Source organism: Takifugu rubripes, chromosome 20, assembly GCF_901000725.2.
Source record: "Takifugu rubripes chromosome 20, fTakRub1.2, whole genome shotgun sequence".
Classification (NCBI taxonomy): Eukaryota; Metazoa; Chordata; class Actinopteri; order Tetraodontiformes; family Tetraodontidae; genus Takifugu; species Takifugu rubripes.
Genome location: NC_042304.1, coordinates 648,688 through 675,158, shown reverse-complemented (window position 1 = coordinate 675,158; position 26,471 = coordinate 648,688). Strand labels below are relative to the sequence as shown.

The following is a 26,471-nucleotide window of genomic DNA, read 5'->3' as shown; positions in this document are numbered from 1 at the left end:
TGACACCATTATGAAATATTCCCGCTCTAATGCTGGGATCATACATCAAACAGACTGATTTTCACACAAAAACCATCCCCAATGATCTACAACACCCCTACAGGCTTTCAGTTTTTTAGACTAGCTTGACATCCTAGCTTAATCCTTGTTCTCTCCACATGAGACACAGGATTGGGCCCATAATTGTTTTATTGTCCTTTTCTTTTTTGCACAAGTGCACAGACACAGGTGCGACTAAAAGGGCCCCTCCCATGACCTCTGAACTCGTGCAGGGTCAGGATCCGTCGTGAGTGGTGATGTGCTTGCAGTGCTGCCATTTTCCCCACCAACACAAGACTTTGTGTGTTTAATCCTTAATAAGTAATGGTGATTGAGGTACATCAGCTAGTTCACCTGTGTCATCGCATGTCTTTCCCTTGTCCAGATCCACCTCCTGTGCTGGATCGGCAATACTGAGTGATTTTTGTGCCAACGTTTCACAGCAGCCCATGCAACCCCTCAATCATCTTCCCCATGTCCTTCTGTATTTTATTCTTTTTACTTGAAAATAGAATCTCTCGTACTCACAGAACATTTTAACACCATTTCTTCAGAAATGCTACCTAGACAAGAGTGCAGGTTCCTTCTTTGAAGAAGGCAGGACTGGAGGGGACATTCTCAAGTCTGGGGCTCTGAAATTGGAGATCAAACAAATCAAAAGTCCAAGTGAAAGTCTCACTCAGGACAAGCCAGATGCTACAATGTAAACATGAACATGTAAAGAAAGAAAGTCACTCAGAAATTTGGCACAAAGGGAAAATGAGTCATCTGATGTAGTCTGAAAACTGTCTGTAGACCACCACTGATTCTGACTGAAACCTGCAGAAAGACAAAGTTTACAATGTTTTGGGAACATACAGTATAAAGTTAGAAGTACACTATAAAAGTGAAAAGATGGAATGCGATCCAATTCATGACTGAGCTTAACTGAGCAGGTCAAAGACATCAAAGTTGATCTGCTCAGTTAAGCTAACTCTGGGGACGCTTTTCCTTTTTTAATTTTGAAAGGCTTGAAAATTCAGACCTTTGGACATTTGTTGATTGATGGACTTCATTCAGACTGCAGACTTGACCACGGATCAATGTCGAGAACTACATACAAAAGCTGACCATTATCAGACTTTTACAACCTCCAAGTCTTCAGCTCAAAAAGGCTGATAAATCCCTGCTACACAAACAAGATGTTTAGCATCCACTAGACTTTTATTAGCTACTGTTAGCTCCTGTCTGTTAGCCCCTGGCCATTTGAAATAAAGCAGAATTTTATTTATTTCTTTAAAGACAAAGATTTTTTTTTATCTGTCATTGTAAAAATCTGACTAACCACAAAATATCAGTGTTGTTACACTCTAAAAACAGACTTAACTGGACTGTTGTTACCCATGCATGCCAGTGGTGGGGGGGGGGGGGGAGAAACAGGGAAAGCAAAGGAACATAAATGGTAATTAGGATCGTTAGACCCACCACAAGCTGCTGACTTGTCCAGGGTGTAACCTGCCTCCCCCAGCTTTGATAAACCCTCCAAAAGAAAATGGAGCTATGGATGGATGGATGGATGGATGGATGGACGGACGGACGGACAGACGGATGGATCTGACCCTGCTCATTTCCACAATAGTGGACGTAAAACTGCAAAGCAAAGTTTTTTCTTTGATCTCTGAGGCTGAAAGCAATCACAGTAGTTTTTCCAGGACTTAATATGGGTTTTAAGTTGCGTCAAAATGACCTGGAAATGAATTAATGTTCTAAAATGACTCTGCTGTTCTGTGAACAAGGATGAAAACTTGTTCACATGTATAACATGCTTATACCAACCAGGTCAAGATCATCTCCTGAACTTCTAATTTGTGCTTCATGATCAGAACAAATTACATAGAGAAACATCACTCCTGTCTATTAGCTTGTTGAAAGATTAGCAGCGGCGCTACACTGGGCCAGTATTGGGGCTGAATTTCATTAGTGACCCGTCCTGATCTCCAGGATCCTTTATTCAGTTCTCCGACCGTCTGTCCTAACGTTCAACTTCTTCTGCAGCAGGCCAACACCAGTTAGCACTGGCTGCCATGCACATGCTTGACAACAGCCGCTGATGTTGGTGAAATCTGTCAGCTGCTGACCAACACTCTGTCACCGAATCTACAGTTGCCATGTTCTTCTTATTTAGCAGTGGAGTGTGGGTCCACGAACATCATCCCCAGCTGTCAAGTAATTAGTGTCACCCAGCAACACTGGCTGCTATGTTTAATTAACTTGGGGGGCCGTTTCACCGGAGAGAGACTAATTCATGGAGGTGTGTCCCACTTTTTTAGAACTCTAGATAACGTGGCCCGCCGAGTGCATTGTCGGCGGATGTGGGACTTTTTAAGTGTGTGAATGATTTAGCCCCCAGGGCTGGTCAATCCTTTAGCTACCTGATAGACACTTTGATGATGCTACCAAACAGTGAATAATTCTCCCTGTCGCACATGACAGCAGTGAAACATGTGTCACGTTGAAGCGCACCAGTAATTTGCCCCTCAGAAACAAATTATTTAAAGGTGCGATGTTGCCAAATGCAGCAAGAAGGCACCGTTCCTGCTTATGTTTGGGGGTTGAGGGAACAGATACTCTCACAATGACTGGGTGAACTGACTTGCATGTTCATGACCTTCCGTCAGCAGCTTCCGCTGGACTCAGATAGCTGTCACCCCTGCAGAACTCTCATTGACACCTTTTCTGTGTATCGACTGTTATTGAGAAAATGACCTCAACCAGTGAGGATGATGTGTGAGAACAACCTTTGACTTTGATTCATCTCAGAGAAACAATCCACTGCAGATGATAAAATTAGTTTATTCAATTTAAATCTTATGGCAAAAAAGTGTGACACACGACGACCCTTTTGGCTCTATAGTGGCCCTCTGCTGCTGAGCGCTGCCAGAACCAGGAGGGGCAGCTTTGGACAACAAGGGCTCAACACAAGCACACCAGCAATACAAAGAACTTAGATGAGGATTTTAGCATAGCAACAGGCATACCTGCACCAGCATACAACTCTAACATGTGAGCGTGACAGGACTGGCAACCCCGCGGCAAGCGGGAGTGTTGCAGAGAGCCCAGGTTAGCGGCGGCAGGCGGCCCTGCAGGAGGTGCTCAGCTGGAATTATTGTAAACAGTCCGAACTGCCGGCTCATTGTTGAAAAGAGAAAAACAGGGGCACAAAGAAGAAGAAAAAGAGTGAGCAGGATCTTTTTAAAGTGGTGTAAACAGGGTCAAATATGGGTCTCATCTGCTCCTGGAGGGCTGCTCACCCTGCAGCAGAAAAGTTTAAAAATGTGGTCAAATACGAGGGGAAATTGGCTGGAATTGATCTTTTGACACGAGCTTTTACATCTGCCAGCTGTGCATTTTTACTTGGTTTGATCCGACTGTGCTTAGCATTTGACTGGTATTAGTTATGTAGCAGCGTGCTGAAAACAGCCTTTATCTCTTGTTAATTCTCTGTACCTCTGTGCCCCTCCAACAGGTTTATCATGAGGGAACTGAAAAATCAAGAGAATGGCTGATAGAGAAGCAGTGCAGATATGTAGCCTCTACATGTAAAGTGGTCCATTAGACTAAGCAGCGATGAACGCTGGTCTCAACTCAGGTGGAATGACTTTGATTGGTACACTCGTGTGATTTAACCACTATCAAAAGTTGTACAATACACAAAGTACAAAACTAGTCCGTTTATGCCCAGATCCACATCAGCTAAGCCCTCCACCTTCTGTCCCACAACCCCGGACTGCATCTCACATGATCCTGGGGGGGGTGAGGTGCATTTGAACTGTGATCCAGTCATGGGGAATCCATCTGAAATCACTCCCAATGCACAGAAAAGGGAAATGACTCTAAATAATGACATAATCAGCAGAGCAGCCATCAAGCAGATAAATTGTCATGCGCATCGTGCTAAAATATCCAGCTATCCTGTGTCCCCCAGCTTTCTGCCAGAAAGCCTGGCGGTGATGCCGATTCCCAGGGCTTCAGTCTTTCTGGCTGGTTTTGCAGTATTGAGATGCCTTCGCCCAAATTGGGAGGAGAGCTTCAAGAGCCTTGGTGCTTAGTGTACAGATCTAGATATGTAAATAGGTTCTATACAATAAAATCCTTCCTCATCCACAAAAATAAATGAAGAATAATCTGACTTTTTTCTTTTAAATGTTTCCTTTGTGCACGCAGGGTTTCCTTTTCCAGAAAGATGGAAATCCTGTTACATCCTGTTTACCCTTTCTGTTAGAAGTGAACACATGCCAGAATCAGGTCTGCAGCCGATGCCAGAAAAGAGACAAACGTATCTGAATCCCTCCCTTTTTCTCCAAATCCTCCACCGCGCTCGATGCTGACGAATGTCTGATGCTCCGTTCTTCTTTCAAAACATCTCTATAAGCAGTCATTTGTCAGCAGATGCCAAGGGCCATTTCTGCTGTGGGAAAAGGAAAAAAACTTTTTTGTTCTACTGGATTTTGCTGCATGACCAGGAAAAAAAATCAGATTTGCTCAGCTTGTAATGGTATTTTTTTTCTTCACTTCCATATTTGTACTCAAAATTCCTCCCGTGTTTGTGATACTAAAAAGTTGCTATATATTTTTATCCTGTGCTCCAACACCCTGGAAACGCCTCGACCAGGTTTTCTCCGGGACTGACGGGTGTGGTGAACACAGCATAATTCCATAGCAGTCTGGAAAATCCGGGCTGGCATTTATGCTCCCGACACTCCTGCATTTGTCTGGATTGGCTCAGGTCTCTGCTGCAGCTGCTGCAATATTAAGTTTTGCCCCATGAAGGGGGAGGGCTATACTCGGGTGGTGGAGTGTGAGTGTGGGTGGGGCAGGGTGTTGTTTTGCCCACTGCTGGGGAAGGTGTTGAAGGAGTGGAGCGAGCTGAGGCCGCTGATGGTGCTTGGGATCATGGTGATGGTGTTTGGTGTCATGAGAGGGATGTCGTCCGGCGAGCGCCTCATGGCTAGAGTGTAGTCTGGTGGGCAGGCAGTCCTCAGTACCATGTCGTGGGGGTGCAAGGGGTCGCTTCTGCAGTCGCGCTCCAGGTCTGAGTGCTGCTTCATCTGCAGGGACATGATCTCCTCCTCCTGAGTGTGAGCCAGGTCATTGGTGGTGTTCCGTTGGGGGCTGCAGCGCCTGTGGACATCGTGCCTCCGTTTGTCCTTCTTGTAGTAGAGAGCAGCAAAAGCCAGAATGTTGAGAAAGAGGAGGGAGGCGCCCACAGCGATGGTGACTGACAGCTCAGTGGAGTAGTCTCTTTGGTCCACCAGGTGCGGCTGGTTCTGTCTGTCCTGGGTCTCGGTGGGGAAGGGAGTTGGGTTTGGACGCTTGGTCACCAGGACTTTGGGCTTGGGAGTGCGGTTCGTAGCTTCTGGTGGAGGAACCTAGAGACCAGGAGAATATTGTCAGGCACAGTTCTGAAGGCAGATTAGAGTCATTTGAACTAAACATTGTGAGGCGATTACAGGCAGGTTTACAAATGCTAAAAACAGGGACATGAGAATTGTTCTGTCCTCTTCACAAATCCAGATGAGCAAGTGAGGCCCTTAAAAGGTGTTCACAACTGTTCATTACCTATCACTCAGAACATAGAACACCTCTGATGAACTAACCTCAAATCCACTCTCAGGCACTAAGCCAGCAGTGGAAATGGTGCGGTGGCATCACCTAATAAACACATGCTGGATCCATGCTTTTACCGCTCCAGTAGCTGGAATATTTTTACTGATAAATAAAAATACATCCTGGTTGCTTAAATAAATATAAGTGGTGATGTGATATAGCTACAAAACATGCTGCTTCACTTTATTGATGTGTTTGCCATGTAGGTATTGATCGCCGATCAAGTCTGATTTTCAGACTTTAGAAGTTTCTGTAGTTTCTGTAACGGTGACCTAATTCACATTAAGAATTATCCTGTCACAGAAAACAAGTAGTTCCATCAAAAATAAGAAGCACCGCACAAAAATGCTGGCTTTGTCGACATGAGACAACTCCTGAACTTGGTACCAACCAGTAATTGCTTGGCACCCACTCTTCAGAGAACCATTTTAGCATTTCTATTAATCGAGACATTTACGCTACTACACAAAAGTTAAATGACGAAGGCGGCTGAGATGGTCAGTACCAACCTTAGTTGTGGTCGGGATGAGTTGTGTAACCTCATTCAGGCTGTGCAGGTGAGGAACGAGCTCCAACCACAAGTTCACCTGAGGAGGAGAGAGAAAACAGGTGATCACACATGGTCCAGATGAAGGACATTTTAAGGTCAGTGCTGCTGAAATGACATGAGTCCAAACTACATTCGACAGAGATTTTCAAATTCCTCTGAAGAACTCACCTCTCCTCTGTCATTTTGTTTCTTCATTTAAAGTTTGTGTTTTACTGAATTTCATTTGTTTTAAGTGGGTGATTTACTTTTCCCTAACTTTTACTTTTTATCTTAGTTTGGTTCCTCTCCTGTTCACCGACTTTGGCCGGCTCGGGCTGTTTTAAAGAGTGTTTTAAATAAAGTTTGAGTTGAGAAACTGGTAGTTTAGGATGATGCCTGAATGCAGGGACAGACAGACAAGGGAGGGACAGACAAACTGTGAGAGGACAAAAGTGAAACAGCAGGAAACATCCACACCAGCAACTTCTGAAAGCAAATACTGAGGAAACAAATCGATACAGTAACATTAAACTAGATGCATTCAGTCAATATCACATTCAACACAATCTGTGCAGCACAAAAACACACTGGCACCGACTTCAATACTACAGAGCACGGCACAAACAAGGCAAACTCATATAGAACAAGAGAATATGGTTATTGACATGTGGCTCTACCTTGTTGGCACGGTAGTGCTCTTTCACCCGGGGCTTTAAGCCAATGTGCAGATAGAGCTGGTCCTTTTGGTTGTAACGTGTCCATGCAACCTCTTCAAAGCGATTCGGCTTGGTGTGGATAAACTTGGTGTCCTGCGGCACAGGCTGGTTTGGGTCCCTGGCAACAATGGAGCAGATTAATGAAAAGTTGAGTGCAAAAAGCATGCAGTGAGAGTAAATTAAAGCCAAATGACCTTTGATTTAAAAAAAACAACTCGTCATTAAGGTGACCAAACTGTGTCAGCGAGCCGCCAGTCAACCTTTGGCTGTTTCTCAGTACTGCCAATGTGTCAACAGACCCTCACGCTGCTACAACAATGCTGCTCCTGGTGAACACTTCCTCCAAGAGTGCTGAACAAACAGTGCAGAAGTAACATTTAAACCTAGATCTTTATTTATGTCTGAACATTAAATGTACAGAAAAGCTTTCATAAGACTCATTAACGTTTTTTTACCCTTCCATTCAGCCTCAACAGGTGAGTCATATACTTAGACTTGTTCACAACCTTTTCTCATTTTTCGTACTGTCATGTGAGATCTGGTACTAAACAGACTCAACAGAGCCCCAATCAGCCATGTGAGCTATGGAAGCCCATTCAGGACCCGCTGAGCGCCCCATTGTCTGAGAGCAGCATGTGCAGCCGGCCAGAATTCCTTGGGAACACTCTTAACCACACAAATTGTGGTATAAATCTCCCAGGTACCCGGCATTTCACGTCAATTTGGGATTATATATGTATATCATTAGTGCTCTTCCTGTCCCCTCAGGCCCATTGGGCAGCGCACAGGAGAAGCCATTGTCTTCCCGTTACACTTTTAGAAAAACAATTAGAGATGTATGCTGAAAGGCAAGATGGAAAGAGAGGACAGGAGAGGAGTGGGGGTGGGATTCGTGGTACTTCCAGAATATCATCGTACCCCGTCTTAGCAAAGTTTGTCCAGTAGGTCATGACCACAGCACTGAGCATCACATCATTCTTGGAAAAGTTGCAGGGGAACAGCTCTGTTGGCCCGATCATTGGTAAGCCAAACACATAGGGGATCTCATCTCCATGTGCTGCGTCTGCCCACGGTGGTACCTAACAAGCAGCAGACAAATTGAGTCAGATTAAAATTAATATCTACACATCAAGGAACAGATGCAGAACACTGACTTACTCACAAGGGACACGTCTAAACAGACAGACTTGTTTGAGTGGCAAAACAGGCAACAGACCAGACTTTTGGGTCTTAAGTCCCTGTAGATATACATAATAATTTTCCATCGCAAATATGAAAAATGGATGTTGGGATGAATGCTATAACTCTTTCATTTGCTGAATATTTAACATCAATAAGTCTGTTCAGAGAAAAATATTATAAGTCTTAGATTGATTCTGTTGTGACTCTATAATGCAAATATTATGTTCTCAGATACTTCTAAATATCTGTGAGCTACTTTAGCCAGAAAAGTTACGTAGGTACATTTTCACAGTATGAACATTTTTCTCTTTATTCCACACAAATACCTCATATATCTCAGTTTTTTAATCACACCTCACAAGGTGGCCTACTCAGAGAAAAAAGATCAGTTGATCAACCGATTGATTGGTTATCTGAAACCAAGAGTTTAGTTTTAAAATAATCAGAATCAGAATCAGATTTATTGCCGATCCCATGTTCTATAAAGAACTAATGCTCTGGAAGTATGTTGTCATCAAATCTAATGGATGAAACAGGATCAGATTAACTGGATTTAATGTGTGTTATTAACTTTACAGTAGTTATTTATTGGTGGGGTTTCTGGGACTAGAAAGTGAAGTCTGCTGATGTATCCATGTCAGATTATGACTGGATATTACAGTCTTAACCACCAGAGTTTGTTTAAAGAGTTTACTGAGTAGACCAGATTGTTGCAGGTAACCAGGGACCTACCTGTTCTGTCTGACAGTGGTGGTAAAATGCATAAAAATATGTTGGGGACCCAAAGCTTGAGTGCAGGTCTGCTGTGGCTACTGCTGGTGCCACCCACTGATGATCTGTAAAAAGTGCCAAAAGGGTCTTTCGGCGCGTCTCGGGGTTGTGTCTGTCAGCCCAGTCCGTGTACATGAATTTGATGGTCTCTCGGAGAATGTCTTTGCCCTCTGGATAGCCATAAAGGTCATCCACAAAGCTGGACACGGCGTAGTCAAAGTCATTGGCCTGAACACCATTTTCATTGTCCACAATCAGCTCCACAAACTTAAGACCCTCGCCCTGATTAACCCCAAGCATGATGTCATAGTTGAGGAACTCCCCTTTGAAGAGAAACATAGAATAGTGGTAAAATAGGCATTGATAAAAACAAATGGCTGTTCACTCTTTGATTTAGCCATTTCTGAGAGCAGAAAATAACCTTGCTGCACTAATCCTTACCTTGCTCCATAAGAATCTGAGGGTCATCAGGTATAACATCTCCGTCAATCACTGGCCCAAAGGCTATGTGGTAGCGAGCTGGCTGGATGTCTTGATCCACCAGCTCCTTGTAATGTTTCCTCTGAAGGCACAGCACCAGTTCAACTGTGTCCTCCAGGTTACAGCCCACCTTTCGGGCCAGCATTCGAGCATATTTTGCTGGTTGAAAACTGACAGCCCAGCTGGACAGAGCAGTGCCACTCTGGGCAATGGCCCTCTGGAAGAGGCCTGGTAAAGAAAAGAATGGGCAAGGTTGAAAAGAATAAGCCCAGGTAATATTTTTTCTTGACCTCTATATCCCTTTTGGGGTTACGGGGTGTGCTGGAGCCTATCCGAGCTACGTACAGGGGAAGGTACGTACAACCCCGAATGAGTCACCAGATCATTGCAAGACCCTTTGTGAGCATTTGTGGTACTGGTCAAATGTAAATATTAATCAAATTGACGAGGTATACTCCTGCAGCCTCCACCGTGGTCTCCACATTCTTGTTCGGCAGAAACGATTCTTGCTTGTTTGGGATACGACTGGCCAACACATATTAAACTTTAAACTTTTCTGACTTTTGGACATTTTCCCAGAGTGAAAGGAGGCTCATGGCAAACTCAACCAGCACAAACACGTGTGTAGCTTCAAGTCCCTTCCCCCTCTCACTATCACTGGAAATTCACCTCAAAACAAGTCTAAAATGCGAACGAAAGAATTTTGTGGAGCTTCAATGTGGCATAAAGACGAAGAAGACAGGGGATAACAACAGATCACAAAATGGAACAAAACACAAACAGTCATTTGTTTTTATTTAGGTGGTTAATTTTTCACACTGACAGAGGAGGCAAATCCAATAACACAGGTTCCGTGTGTGTTTATGTGTGAGTGTGTGTGTGAATGAACTTACTATTGCAGTACTATTACTAATAATAATATTAGTTTTAGTCATGGCCACCTTTTAAAATTCTGCCACACACTGTTTCCCTGGGTCCCCAGTTACAGTCATATTGAGAAAACCACCAGTGCTGCTCTGCTCTCTTCTGTTCTCTACAAGATAAGTGATCATTCATGTTGGGTCCAATGACTCCTCTCGTAGACACTCTGAATGGTCAGAACATTTTAAAGATCTAAACTTTTTCATCCTTCCATGGCCAATTCCCACCATGACTGGCAGAATGTTCTAGCAGGAGCCTCAACCTCCACACCTAATTACAGCCAACCTGCTCCAAGTTTCCTTCTGAAACTCCCCCTCCCCCTTCTCAAAGCCTCCACCAAACAGGCAGTTGGCCACATGCTTGCAGCTAATCTGCAACATGAAGTGCACCCTTCTGCACATGAACACGCATTACCTGTCTCCCCCCACTCACTCCTCCCAAAGATCCCCTGGACCTGGACTCACAAAGCAACATCCATTGAAAGGGGCCCTATTCAACACCTGCTCCACCAACAACAAAAGCCTCATTCTCAATGATGTTATAATGGACGATTACCTGGATTCTCTCTGTCTCACTGAAGCTGCTGGATTACTCCTCATTGAATCAAGTCCCCTCCTACAGGACACACCTATATAGACAAACCCTGTACTGTGGGCTGGGGAGGTGACACCCACCATTGCCATCCCTCATGTTGCCTCATTTGAACATCTCAGCTACAAAACCCTCTGATCCATCTCTGCTGGTCTCAGCCATCATTTATTGCCCCTCAGCCACATCCTTCCTTCCTCTGTGATCTTCTGACTTTTGACCCAGCTATCTGGTATCTCTTCTCCTCCTGGAGGGATTTTAATCTACATATTGAAAGGACGAACAATAAACCGGCCTCAGAATTTCTGGATCTGCTACAGTGTCTCAACTTCATCCAGTACACAGCTCCCATTCTGAACCTGTTCTGCTCCACCAGGCTCACAATTTGACAGCTATCCACCTGCGATCCGCATATGTCTGAACACCTGGCTATCTCTGAGGACACAGATATCCGTGGACCCACCACAAACCACAACCAGACCATAATTGATGTGAAGCCTGAGTAGCTCGTTCAGCCAGAAAACTGAAATTGTGTGATTCCACCTTTCACATGGCCCTGTCTGCTGATGCAGACAGGTATTTAAGCCCCTCCCATTTACCTGGTCACTCCTGATTGCTGCTCTGTGCTATTGTGCTGCTCTGTTACTGTGCTGCTCTGTGCTATTGTGCTGCTCTGTGCTCTTGTTCTGCTCTGTGCTATTGTGCCGCTCTGTGCTATTGTGCTCCTCTGTGCTATTGTGCTACTCTGTGCTATTGTGCTGCTCTGTTACTCTACTGCTCTGTGCTTCAGAGCTCAGTCCCACCGCCTCCCCAACATCCTCCTGAGGACTCTGTTTCTTGGATCCCTGTGGGGGCCCTGATTGTCATTCCTTGTCATGTCTAAACAGACAGTTATCAGGGGTGAAGACACCAGACCGAGCCTGATGCTAACCCTCCTTTTATCTTGCTAAAGTGATGCTCTGCTGATTTTACCAAGCATTGTGTGCAGTAAATGATTTGGTTTAATCCAGAATTGTCTGGCTGAACTTTGAGAAACCTTAACTCCAATTTACCCTCATCTCTCTCGGCCCCCTTTCCTGTCTGATGGCCCCACCGACCTGCGGTGCTAGAAGCTGCTAAGAAGACAATGCTTTCCTCCTGCTTGGGTCAGCTTGTCTCCACCAAAGCAAAAAACATCTATTTGACTCACTCTTCCCCTGGTTCACCCCCTGCAATAATACAAAGAAGCATTCAGTGCTGCTTGGTTCACCCACCACTCCTACCTCATCCACTCTGGCTCCAGTAACTCCACGACTCAGGTCTCCAGCATGAAGTCCTTCCTCAAGCTTAACAACACCTCCTCATTCACCAGTGAAAAGTACTAATGCTTCCTATCATTGTTCCAAACAAAATCTGTCATCTACAGAAACCTCAACACCTCCATTCTGCACCTGACCTACTTCTCTTCAGCATTCCCAGCACAGTTCGGGACCAGAATAAAAACCTCCACATGCAATTTGGATCCAATACCATCTAAACGTGATATCACAATGCCTCCCTCAGCTCTGGTTTTGTCCTTCAAACCCTAAAACTGTCTAGCAACACACCCATCATCATAAATTCTGCTCCCAGCCCTGACAACCCAAATAACTTCCACGCCATCTCTAATCTTCCCTTTCTGGAAAAAATCCTGCACTGTGCTGCTGCCTCACAACTCAGAACCCACCTCCCCTCCAGTAACCTGCTGGAATCCTTTCAATTTGGTTTTGTTCAAAGCGCAGCACTGAAACAGCTCTGCTAACAGTCCCTCTCCACAGACTCTGGACACCTCACCATCTTCATCCTGCTTGACCTTGCAGACACCTTTGACACCATCATCCACTCCATCGTGCTCTCCAGACTCGAATCCTCACTCCACATCACCGGCACAGCACTTTTCAGGCCCTCTCCTAGCTCACCAACAGATACCTGCAGCAGAACCCCCAGACTGCATTTATCCAGACTAGACTATTGCATTAGCATCACCGGTGGCCGACAATCAAAACTCCTTAGTAAACTTTAATACACTTACAGCGGCTCTTGAGACCGCATCACCCCTGTCCTCCAAAAGCCACCCTGGCCCCCCATCACTGTGCTGCTCTGTGCTTTAGAGCTCAGTCCCACCGCCTCCCCAACATCCTCCTGAGGCTTCTGTTTCTTGGATCCCTGTGGGGGCCCCGATCTTCATTCCCTGTCATGTCTAAACAGCAACCATACAGTTCAAAATCCTCCATAAAACCGCAAATAACCACACCCCCTGCCAGGGACGCGGCCTCTCGCCACCTACACAGACCAGGCACCAAACCTGGGCGGACAAAGTCTTCTCTGCTGCTGCCTCCTCCCTCTGGGACTCACCCCACAAACTCGTCCGTATTTGCACAACTCAGAACTCATTTTTAGGTTTTAAGGCCTCGTTTTCTGTGTTTTATTCTGGTTTGTTTAGGAAAAGTTTGGACAACTGGTGCTCAGGTAATAAACTGGTCACCAGACTGAAGACCAAATGATGAATATTTTGTTGCTGGAAATGGACAAATGGGTCTTCACTGTGGGTAAGAAGTGAATGTCAGCATGATAAAAAGTTCCTGCTTTAAGGAAGTGACAACAAACAGCCTGTCAACAATTTGATCCAATTTACAAACTGTTCATTAAATTGTATGAGCTTTACATGCTGTATGGTTCCTGAGGGAGAAAAGGATACATGACTTCCTGGGCTCATCCAGAGTCTGGTGAACAGTACCATTCTCAGAGAAGTAAGGGTTAGGGTTGTACCTTTGGTGGAGTTGCTCCAGCGGTTTCCCTCAGAATAATGTGACAGTGTCAGCAGGTTGACACAAGAAGCTCCAGCACCAGAACCAAACACGGTGATACGCAGCGGGTCTCCACCAAAGGATGCAATATTTTCACTGGTCCAGCGCAGAGCTTGGATCTGATCCAGCAGCCCATAATTCCCTTTGGCAGCCTGGTCTCCTGTACTGAGAAACCCTGCAGAGAGATGGAGAGGCCCATCAGTGGAGGGTTCTAAGAATGAAACCAGAGAAAGACCAAACAGTTCTCTGAAGAAGCAAAAAGAACAGTTTTTCTATGGAAAAATCATCAGAATGAAGAAGCAGGATGTTCTACAGTGGAGAACATTAGATTAAGAGAGGCTCCAGCACTGCTGAATGAAGAGGAGATGCTGGGATAGAGGGATTCATCAATGGTGGTAAACAGAAAGGCACACACACACACTTTTATGAAATGAAAAGTCAGCAAAGCAAAATGTGTTTTTTTTTCTATCAAACAACCATTAGTAGTAACACCCTGCTGTTATTACTGTTGTTATGACTATGACACCTGAACCCAAGAGTTTCCACAACACCCCCCCCCCCCCCCCCCCCCCCCTCTCGTTTCCATGGTCATCTGTATTCTGTATTCACCTTCACCTTCATAAGCTGTATACTGACCTACTGACCACTCATCCGACTCTACCGGCAGCTTATTTTAATTAATATAATGTCTCCTCTCCTCTCCTCTCCTCTCCTCTCCTCTCCTCTCCTCTCCTCTCCTCTCCTCTCCTCTCCTCTCCTCTCCTACCTATTCTATCCTCTACCTGTCCTCCCCCCTCTCCTCTCTTTCTACCCAGCCGGCCATCAGCAGGAGGGCCCCCCTATATGAGCCTGGTCCTGCTCAAGGTTTCTTCCTGTTAAAGGGCAGTTTTTTCTTGCCACTGTTGCTTGTTGGGGGTCAGGCCCTGGGATTTTGTAAAGTGCCTAGAAACAATTCTGGTTATAACAGACGCAGTATAAATAAAGATTGATTGATTGATTGATTGATTGCTTCTTTGATTAATTAATTGATTGATTGATTGATTGATTGATTGATTGATTGATTGATTGATTCCATTACCTGCCCCAGGTGCCTGTCTGCCTGTTTGCCTTACAACCTACCCATATATTACATACTGTAGGAAGATTTAACTAGCAATATACAGTATAATGTCTATGAATCAAAGTGCACAAAAATAATGTATCTAAAAATAAAAGTATAATTTTAATGTTGAAACCATTTTTAAACTCAAGATTCAAGATGTACTTTATGATGTATTATAAGTATTTACCTTTCCTTGGTATTTACCTTTACTTAGTTTCCGTTACTTTGACTTGATTCAAAACTATTCATTTTCTTTCTCCTGCTACAGTTGCTAATTTACTTTGAATGCAGTTGCTTTCATCCTTTTTCCTTTTCACTAGCCTGGTTATTTATTTGTGTACTTGTTGATCAGTGTCTAATCTGGTGGAAGAAATTGGAGCCATTTACAAGAGAGATTTAATTGATTCAATTTAACTGACTGGCTGGCAATAGCCAAAAGTCAGGCAGGAAGACTGATGAACAGTGGTATGCTAACACACACAAACACACACACACACACACACACACACACACACACACACACACACACAAACACACACACACACACACACAGATACACAAAACATGCTTCAGTTTACTTTAAGACAGATTTAAATTAGATTGAAATTGGTGCTTTAGTGTTTAAAACCAACACACACACACAGAGTGGCAGCACAGCTCTAATGCTGAGATGGTGTCAACATGCAGCCATCATTGAGACATGTGTAGAAGAATGCTTGATGTATAAACCACTAGGTATAACATAAAACCTATACTCGTACACACGTTAAAATGAGCCATGTAAGAATCCAGCACTTCAGACTCACACTAGCGACCAGAACATGCTGCTAACGTCCAGGATGATCCAGGTTTATGACACACAGACAGGAGTAAACAACGTAGGTGCTCTCGGCTCTCCTTAGATGCCACATTCACGGGGCTCTCTGGCGTTCACTTTGTGAGCAAAGCAAATTAGCAACAATCTAGCGAGTTAAAGACGCCTGAATAGAAAGCTAAGCTGATTAGAAATAGGGAAACGAAGTGAGTCGTTGCTGTGAGTGCTGCAGCGTGTCCAAGCCTTTAAAAGTCCATATGTGCTGAGCTTATCGGTGCCTGGGCTCCCACCAGGGCCGCCACGCCCCACCGTCCTGCCTGAGGACACATCACACGTGGCCACTTCCAGGTTCCATCTATGATCACTCAGAAGCTGATACAGCCTCTTGGCCTCCAAGCTCCTCTCAATGCCACTATCAGTGTGAACACTGATCCAGGAGCAGCTTTCATCCCTGCTATCTCTGAGCAGCCAGAGACGGAGCACCAACCCAAGAGAAAGATGGGATTTCTCTTTTTAATATTTCTTTCTGGACACATCTTGTTTCCAGTCATGGTCTGTATCCCATAATCCTCACATGCTTCTCGGTTTTACTGTCTATCCCTGGGACTCTGGACAGCACTGGAAATAACAGTGGATCAACTAAAGCACCAGAAGTGAAGGAGACAAACAAATGGATAAGCAAGGTGTCGGGTTGATCACTCGTTTGCTCTTACCCTTCTTCTCACCTTTGAACTGAGGTGATCAGCTCCTTTGTTAAAATCCTTTCACAATAATGGCACTATAGATTTTCTACCAGCTCTTACAGGAGTAGTGAAACAGTAAACAACCCTCATCATGAAATTTGTACAAACACTCCATTTTTTTCTGAAAGAGGGCATCTTTGATCTTGGTAATTGATTGAACTGGTGCTTGTTAGCATAGCATAACAGTCACTACCATACTGCTCACATCGGTGTAAAGGTTGCTAATATGCTAATGCTGAGCGTATGTTTGGGGCCTCACTTTTCCTGATAGATATCAACTAATGTTTCACCATTATGTAGCAAACACCACCACACACACAGCAATCTATCACTCCAAGTTATTAATTAATCTTAGACCAAAACATGGCTCCAGTTCATTTGAAAGCCTGACTCTTGGCATCACCCATCTGAACTGGAAGGCAGAAAAGCCACTTCTGTTTGTAGTTGTATATCGGCCCCCTGCTGGGCCACATTCAGAGTCCCTGTCTGAGTTCTCTGATTTCTTATCCGACTTGGTCCTTAGAACGGCCAAAGTCATTATCATTGGAGACTTTAATATCCATTTAGACGTTGTAAATGACAGCTTTAGAAATGGCTTCATTTCATTACTTGAGTCAGTTGGTTTCCTCCAGCAGATAAACCAACCAACTCATAGCTTCAACCACACCCGAGATCTAGTTCTGACTTATGGTGTTGAGGTAGAACATGTGTCAGTGTTCCCTCAGAACCCACTCCTGTCAGATCATTCTTTGATCATTTTCACATTTATGATTAAGGATTCTTCTATGCTCAGAACAAAGTCTTACTATAGCAGATGTCTTTCAGATGATGCTGTAGATAAATTTTAAGGAAGTGATCCCTGTGCTAATCCCAGGACCACCGTGTTTTTCCCCAGGGATAAATCATTATAATCTTAGCCCTGCTGAGGTTGACTCTGTTGCTGAAGGTGCAGCAACCTCACTGAAAATCACGCTTGATTCTGTTGCCCCCCTGAAAAAGAAAATAGTAAATCAGAGGAGGTGTGCCCCCTGGTATAATTCACATATCAGGACCCTCAAGCAGAAAGCGCGCAGATGAGAAAGGAAGTGGCATTTTTGTAAAATAGATAGCTATCATGTAGCCTGGAAAGACTGTCTAGTAATTTACAAAAAGGCCCTTCGCAAGGCTAGAACAGCTTATTTTTCTTCTTTAATTGAGGAAAATAAGAACAACCCCATCTTTCTTTTCAGCACCATGGCCAAATTAACTAAGAGTCACAGTGTTTTAGATCCACGTATCCCTTCTTCCCTTAGTGGTGAAGACTTCATGAGCTTCTTCACTGATAAAGTTCTAGCTATCAGAGAGAAAGCTAACCAGGCCATCCCAACAACTGGGCCATCACCAGATGTGCTGACTGTGGAAACATACAGGTTTTCCAATGAGCTCTTAAACTCCTTCAGCCCTATATATTTTTCTGAGGCGTCTTCGCTAATTCAGAAATCCAAGACCACCACGTGTCCTTTAGATCCCATCCCAACACACCGGTTGAAGGATGTTTTACCATTGATAGGCAGTTCTATCCTGGACCAGATCAATGGTTCTTTAGTGACAGGTGTGACGGCCCGCCCATGTGTTTTGTTTTGTTTACCCAGGGACTGGGTGGGTCGTCAGTGAGACTGGTTTCACCTGCGAGCTGGGAGGAGCCAGAGGGCATAAAAGGGGCGGTTCTCCTTTGTCTCTCTCTCTGGCTGGGCTGCTGCCACCATACTGCATGGCCGTCTCATCATTTTGGTTTGGGTTTCTCAATAAAATATTTAAATGATTTGATCTTTCTGTGTGCTGATTCCCTCTTTTTTGTTATAACTTTGAGCCAAGTTGTAACAAATGGGGGCTCGTCCGGGATTTTGAAAATCCTTGAAGAAATGGTTGTTAGGGTTTTTTTGGCAGTTGATATTTTCCAGCTTAAACATAACTGTTGGAGGGAGTTTAGCATACAGTGGTTGATGGTTGGGTTACCCAGTTAGAGAGGTTTAGTGCTTTGTCCACTTATGGTTTTAGAAGTTTTTGGCCTGGTGTGCTTCAGGGCAGGCACTAGGTGTTGGAGATTCCTTTCCCAGTAGGTCTAAGGTGGTCTGTGTGACTAGACCTGTTTGTTGTTTTAGTTTGTTATTTTGGTGCACTAGGACTGTCAAGGTGGGCTGCCAGCGTGCTGGTCGCTTAACCGAGTCACTGGGCTTTGTGTTTAATCTTCCCACCACCACTTTTGCATGAAGTCTAGGGGTTGAGTTAGCTAGTTAGCTCCCTGGTTAGGTAGGTAGCTAGGGGAAAGTTGCTCCACATGTGACTGCTGTGTGCACACCAGGTTGACTAGCTTGTTGTGCTGGTTTTTGAAGGTGCTTAATTGCCTTTACGCCGGGCACAACTGTTGTTGGTTAGCGTGCTAGACTTGGATTTTGGTTTGGTAAGTTTGTATGGTTTGAGAAATTCAGTGTACTAGCATTAGTGTTGTGGACATGGCTACAGTAGATGAGTTCTTGCGGAATCCAAATTGGGAGTTATTAAAGACTCTCAAGAAAGAACAACTGTTGCAGAGCATTTTGATGTGGAGTGCCCTAGGCCATCACATAGACACCATATTGTCTACTTTAAAGGCAAACCTGGTGCAGCAGAAGGTTTTGGCTCAAGTAGAGGAGTTGAGCTTTGACATCATGCCTCCAGTAGTGGGTAGGTCTCTGGAACCTCATAAACAGGTTTCTCAGGTTGAGGGGTTTGGAGCTTTAACTTTTGAGTATTACAGCATCAGCAGGCAGTGGAGAAGGAGGCACGGGCTAAAGAGTACGCTTTTGAACTTGAGAAGCTAAAGCTGAAGGTTCAGTTACGTGAGGCTGAATTGAAGCAGGAGCAACAGAGTTTAGAGCGTTACCGTCTTGACCTGATCAAAGATGGTAAACTTTCTGGTCCCTCTGAAGGTAGCTTGTCGGCACACATGTACCCCGGTCCTACAAGGTGGCAGTGATTAAGCCATTGCTTAAAACACCATCACTGGATCCTGATGTGTTAGCAAACTATCAGCTGATATCCAACCTTCCTTTTATCTCTAAAATTCTAAAGGTTGTGGTGACTCATTTACTGGGGCACCTGCAGAGAAACAGCCTGTTTGAGATGTTTCAGTCAGGCTTTAGAGCTCATCACAGCACAGAAACAGCACTTCTTAAAGTTGCTAATGATCTTCTCATAGCTTCAGATCATGGACTGATCTCTATGCTGGTTCTGCTGGATCTCCGTGCTGCTTTTGATACAGTTGATCACAGCATCCTGTTACATAGACTGGAACATGTGCTGGGGTTAAAGGGACAGCACTAGACTGGTTTAGATCATGTTTATCTGATAGATACCAGTTTGCTCATGTCCATGGTGTTCCCTCCTCATACAGTAGGGTTAGCCATGGAGTTCCTCAAGGTTCTGTACTTGGACCAATCCTCTTCACCTTGTACATGCTTCCCTTAGGGAACATTATTCGGCAGCATGGGATAAATTTTCATTGCTATGCTGATGACACTCGGCTTTATTTATCCATGAAACCAGAGGAGACAGAAGTTAGTAATGCTCCAGACCTGTCTTAAAGACATAAAGTCCTGGATGTCTTCAAATTTCCTCCTCCTTAACCCAGGAAAAAACTGAGGTCATGGTGTTTGGTCCTGAACCTCTCAGGGATAGATTAGATCACATGATCACTCGAGATGGTCTCTCCTTAGCATCTAGTCTCTCAGTGAGGAATCTAGGAGTAACTTTTGATCAAAATCTCTCCTTCAACACATTAAATTCATCTCTAGAAGTGCCTTTTTTCACCTGAGGAACATCACAAAGATTAGGAAGCTACTGACGCGGCATGATGCTGAAAAGTTAATTCATGCTTTTGTTACTTCCAGGCTGGACTATTGTAATTCTTTATCAGGGTGTCCAAACAACTCTTTAAGAAGCCTCCAGTTGATCCAAAATGCTGCAGCCAGAGTTCTGATAGGTATTGACAAAAGAGATCACATAACTCCTGTAATGGCGTCGCTTGGCTACCTGTTAAATTTAGAATAATTTTTAAAAGCCTTCTTTTGACCTACAAGGTCCTCAGAGGCCTCGCTCCATCCTACCTGGAGGAGCTAGTGATACCTTACCAGCCCAATAGACCGCTCCGCTCTCAGAATGCTGGTCTACTTGTGGTTCCCAGAGTTTCTAGGAGTAGAATGGGGGCCCGAGCATTTAGCTACCATGCCCCCCTGCTATGGAACTAGCTCCCTGTCCAGGTACGGGAGGCTGACTCCATTGCTACTTTTAGATCAGACTTAAAACCTACCTCTTTGAAAAAGCTTATTGTTACTAATTCTGTAGTTCCAGTTACTATTATAGACAGACAAATTATCATACTCGGGGTCGTCTAATCGTTAGGTCACATCTTAGCTATGCTGTTATAGGCCAAGGCTGCCGGGGTCCGGAAACATGGTCACCTGACAGGCTTCTGTCACCCCACTGGGTCATGGTTTCCTCTCCTCTCCTTTCCTCCTCCTCATCAAGCATAGGCCCTGGGATTCTGGAAAGCGCCTTGAAACAATTTTGACTGTATAAGACGCTATATAAATAAGGATTGATTTGATTTGATTTGCTGTGCACAAACGTGCAGCTGTTGCACATCTGCATGTTAGGCTGAGCTAACGTCGATCACTAGGGAAGTGTATACACACACACACACACACGCATCACGCATGCAGTATATCCAGGTGCTCAAACATAGATGTGTGCAGATGAATATAAGGCACATCTCTGCTCATAGATTCCGAGTCAACATGTGAACACACATATGAAGGAACTGACGTTGACACACACCATTGCACCACTTGGCAGCTGGGAGATTTTCCAAGTGTCACTGAAGCGGTTAAACATCTTCTAAGTCTAAAACCTTCCCTCCTCTCTGGTTTCTAGTGGGCTACAGCACAGCTCCTCCTGACTCTCAGGTCTCAGGGTTAATGAGGTTTGATTCCTGGCAATGCTGTGAAATCACTGCTGTCCAAGTTGTTGTGATTTTAACTATGAAACAAGACACCATGATTCCAGTTGAAATCATCTGACCTGAGAAGTGCTCTTGAAGGTGTGTGTGTGCGTCATAGCAGCTGCTCGTGTGTGAATGCTTAAGCAGCTTTCCTTTCTCAGCACAGAAATATTATTAGCATAGAGGCAGGCTGCAGCCCCGGAGAGCTGGGAAACACAGAGTGATAGAAGCCGACAGGAAGAAGAGTGTGGGAGTATATGACAAGGTGAGAAAGGGAAGGATGGGGGATGAAAAAGTGGCAGTCATAGAAAGGAAAGCCGTCACAGGAAGTGAGGTCAAAGACGGCTACAATCAAAGCTGCAATAAAATAAAGATGGAGCCACACAAAGAGAAGAAGGCGCTTGGCCCACTTTGACACCATAGAAGGTGTTAAAGCAGGAGGGAGGACGACACAGGCGGAACACCAAAAACAACCTTGAACCATCAGTTTTCCAAACAGACAGGAAGTGACACAGGTGGACCACATGACTGCAGCCTTTTGTAGCTTTTGTTTCAACAAATAGCCAAAGAAGACCCCTGGTGACAGGTGTTAAACAGGTGATTAGCCTCACCTGTCCATATTATCGTCATGGTTACTTGTGAGTGTGAATAAAGAATGATGTGGTGGATTAAAGTCATGAGTCAGACTCTGACTCAACACCAGCGATCATCATGCATTTCCATCAAGGGTGGTCTCTCAGCGGGCCACTCCAACGCCGTGGCTCTGAATTGAAATGCAGATGTTTATGTCTTTATATCCGAATTGCTTAGTGTTGGTGGAAACCCTCAGAGTCACTCCGCCATCTTTGCCCAGCTGACAACAGGAGCGATGCTGATTCAGCTTCTGTCAAGAAGTCACAACCAGAAACCAACTGGTGATTTGACACAACTGTGTGGAGAATCTGGTGGATTCACCTGCACCTCTGGGGCGGCCCTCCCCACCTCATGTGCACACACAATCTCCAGAGTCACACATGCACCTCAGAAGCCTTTTCCTCTGTATTCAGCACCTCGTTGTCCCATTCACCTTCTTGTGTTGGACGTGTTGAAAAAAAGGACACAAATAAGTGAAAGTTGTCCCCCATTGTCTTCTCCGTGCACCTGAGTCTACCCCCCACCCCACCTCTCTCCCCTCTGTGCGCTCGTCTGACAGTGCTGCACATATCTGCTTATCGATCTATTCCTCCTCATCACGCTACCGAGCTCCTTGGGATTTACTTCAGTATTTCACCTACTGCACACACACACACACACACACACACACACAGAATCATCCATGGGAAGGTGATTGAATGTGCACGTGCACAACATGAAAGCACAGCCAAACACAAATGCTTGATCATTTTTCAATTAAACTTCCTGCTCTCAGCCACTACCCATGGCGCACTGCGGGCTGCCGAGTAGCCTTTCATTTATTAACATGTGCCATCATTTCAAATGTGCCAGAGCTGCGTGTCATACCTGTACGTCACTGGTGGAGCGATAGTTACACATTTAATTGGTAAATAAATGTTTCCATTAAAATCAGTGAGTCAACCCTCTCTGCTGGGTTAATGAAGAGTTCCTTTTAAGGAAACTATCTTAGGTCGCCACTTGTGACCTGACTTCACTTAAATAACAGTGGTCACTGTTAAAACAGGACCTGTATCAATTCATATGCTTGCTTCTCTACAAGAACAATGTGTACTGATGCAGCTGCGTTAATACACAACGGGTGTTTGAGGGTCTCTCACATTCAGCAGTTCCAGCACCACACATGGCAGAGCCACGATGCTATCTGGGACCTGGACACACAGGGGTGTAGGCAGAAGGTGAGAGTCACAAGGGAGTCGGCCTTCAAGGAGGATGAGCACGGGTGGCTTCAAATGCTGAAGAACAACATTTGGTAGTGGGAAGAAGGTCTTCCTCATCCTCACAAGAACAGAGAAATATCTTCAAAATTGTTCGTGGAAGAATAAAAGACAGAAAGAATAGTTGTTTAAGTTGTGATGTATCAATAGTAGCTGGGAGGACAAACATGTCTGCCTCATGAACGCAAGAAGAAGCACAAGCGCTAAATCACAACAAGTCAAAGTGGCTTTGTTGAAATGCCTTCCTGGATGAAACAACTGCGCTGATTCATCTTGATTCTTCTGAGACCTCTGTTGGCGATAGCACCCGTGTCCACCAAAAACCCGAACACTAGACGACAATTACAGATGTCCATGGAGAGTATGTGCACTCAAAACCAGACCCTTTGATCAGCACAAGATGTTTCGATGACTGACATCAAAGAGACTTCTTCATATATCAGACCCTGATGTTCAGTCTGTGAGGACCATTCAGCACCCGCACCCGCACACCAACACCAACACCAACATACACATCCAGACACAGACAAACACACTTGTGAAATAAGCAACAAGATGAGAATGTAAGTGAATGTACAGAGCCTGTCAGCTCTCACATAGCAACAACCAACAGCAGCTTCTTTCTTAAATGGTGATGAGCTCATCCAGCATCTGCTGCCACCAAAATGGCAGACCCAGTTCCATGTTTCCATAGCAATTTGGCTTGGCCTGTCTCATTGTGGCCTGTCAACAAAGCCTTCTTTTATTTATCCATCTTGTGCTTGACAGCTCTGTAAATAGACGTGCACGACCAAATGAACTATCAGGTGGATGTTTTAGGAAGATAAATCTGCTGCCGTCCAAATGAGTGCCGTGGATGAAACGTACCTGATTGTGCCTCGAGCATGCTTTAACAGCCACCCAAAGCAGGTTACTCCTCTCATTTTCATCACTCCTAATAAACGATCACCTAACAGTTCTTCCTCTCCAACAGCTACATGTGTGAATGTGTTGGCCATGTTGGTTAGCTGATAACGTTAGTGCTCATAACGCTGACTCTAATGAGTCTCATTTTTGGTTTGTGTTTGTTCTTTTTTTCCACTGGGATGCTAAAACTGAAATAGATTCTCTTTGAGACGTCAGTCCCATGTGCATGTGTGCATGTGGCCAGGGTGCACACAAGCACCGCCTGAGAAAGACAGAGCTGTGATGCCCTGCATGCAACTGTCAAAGAAAACCAAACTCAGAAGATGAGGAGTGTTGGGTCGCCTGTGCTTGCTGAGAAAGACAATCTGAGGCACACAGAGAAAGAGAGAGAGAGAGCGACAGATGAGGAGGAGGAGGAGGAGGATGACAGCAGCAACGTAGCCCTGGAAAGGCGGAAGGAGAAAATGGCCAAATGTGGAGGCACAAATGAGGGATGGAAGGACAGGTAAGGAGGGGGGAGGAGGCATCTTGGGGAATATGCTGTCAAACCTCTCCAGGAAAGTAAGCAGAAACACACAAAAATACACATTCAGACAACAGATTCTTCTAAATTGACACCCACTGATGTCTGCAGACAAACATCAGGGAGCAGAACTCCCATAAGGCTTCAGTTCAGCCCAGACATCATCTCTGAAGAAATGAAAGCAGAAATGATAAAAATCCGTGAAAATGATTGTCAAGCAGCATTTAACATCAAAACATATTCCCAGGGAATGTTTTGAAATGAGATGTTGCTTCCTATTTTGACAGACGACAACGTGCTAATATCAGTTTGGCTTGTTGTTGTTGCCACTTCAGAAAATAAGAATACATCTGCGACGTCACTCGCTGTCATATCTCATCTTGTTTGTTGTGCTGAGGGTCCTCAGAAGCTGCAGGACCCTCTGAGAGTTCGGGGCCTTTTCTGCCTGGAGCTGGTGGGTTCCGGGTCCAAAGAGGAGCATTTGGAAGGTTGTCTGTGAAGTCTCCTCATTCGCACATGTCACATGTGTGCGGTGTAGCTGATGGAGCAGCACAGAGAACATCGCCCAGACTGCTCCAGCATCTCCTCTCCTCTCCTCTCCTCTCCTCTCCTCTCCTCTCCTCTCCTCTCCTCTCCTCTCCTCTCCTCTCCTCTCCTCTCCTCTCCTCTCCTCTCTCTTTACCCAGCCGGCCAACAGCAGGAGGGTCCCCCTACATGAGCCTGGTCCTGCTCAAGGTTTCTTCCTGTTAAAGGGGAGTTTTTCCTTGCCACTGTTGCTTGTCTGGGGTTAGGCCCTGGGATTCTGGAAAGTGCCTTGAAACAATTTTGATTGTTCTCTGTTCTCTGACGACTCTGCTGCTGTTGGCCTCATCACTGATGGGGACGATACAGAGTACAGAGGACTTATTCAGGACTTTGTGGACTGGAGCCTGCGGAACAACCTCCAGATCAACGCTGGCAAAACCAAGGAGCTGGTGGTGGATTTCCGCAGGCGTAACCACCCCCCGCCTGCACCAGTGAACATCCTGGGAATGGATGTTGACATGGTGGAGTCGTACAAGTACCTGGGTGTTCACCTAAACAATAACCTGGACTGGACACACAACAGAGATGCCCTTGTCAAGAAGGGCAATAGCAGACTGTTCCTGCTCAGGGAGCTGAGGTCTTTTGGAGTGCAGGGACCACTCCTGAGGACTTCCTATGACTCTGTGGTGGGATCAGCCATCTTCTATGGGATTGTCTGCTGGTCCAGTAGCATCACGGACAGGGACAGGAAGAGGATGGACAGGCTGGTAAGGAGGGCCAGCTCTGTCCTGGGATGTCCCCTGGACTCGGTGGAGGTGGTGAGAAACGGGAGGATGATGGCTAAGCTGTCATCCATGTTGAACAACACGTCCCACCCCTACAGGACACCCTGACAGCACTGGGCAGCTCCTTCAGTGAGCGGCTGCTTCACCCTCGCTGTGTGAAGGAGAGGTATCGCAGATCTTTCCTGCCGGCTGCTGTCAGACTGCACAATAAACATAACGCCCGCTAACACAATCTGAATATTATATATTCTGATATGTATATTGTATTCACCCTCTGTACTATGTACAGGTATACAGGGGCCGAGTATCCATTTACCTGGATCATTGTAAATATACATCCTCTTTGTATATTCCAAATTCTATTCTATTCGATTTTATCTTATTTTTCTCTGCGTGCTCTTGCTGTTGTGGCACTGTAAATTTCCCCGTGTGGGACAATAAAGGACCTGAATCTGAATCTGAATCTGAAT

The 26,471-nt window shown here is 45.1% G+C and overlaps 1 protein-coding gene across 4 annotated transcripts in view; it reads right to left on the bottom strand.

Annotated features, from left to right (window-relative positions):
• Positions 1-2,850: 2,850 nt before the first annotated feature.
• nlgn1 (neuroligin 1) overlaps positions 2,851-26,471 on the bottom strand; it is a 156,451-nt gene continuing 132,830 nt past the window's right edge. For 3 of the 4 annotated variants that reach the window (XM_029827575.1, XM_029827576.1, XM_029827577.1), the window contains 7 exons: positions 13,660-13,872; positions 9,325-9,591; positions 8,845-9,206; positions 7,849-8,009; positions 6,892-7,048; positions 6,195-6,272; positions 2,851-5,447 (listed from right to left, as the gene is read on the bottom strand). In XM_029827575.1, the coding sequence (XP_029683435.1) occupies positions 4,857-5,447; positions 6,195-6,272; positions 6,892-7,048; positions 7,849-8,009; positions 8,845-9,206; positions 9,325-9,591; positions 13,660-13,872 (1,829 nt within the window). In that variant the 3' untranslated portion in view covers positions 2,851-4,856. 4 annotated transcript variants of the gene reach the window in all.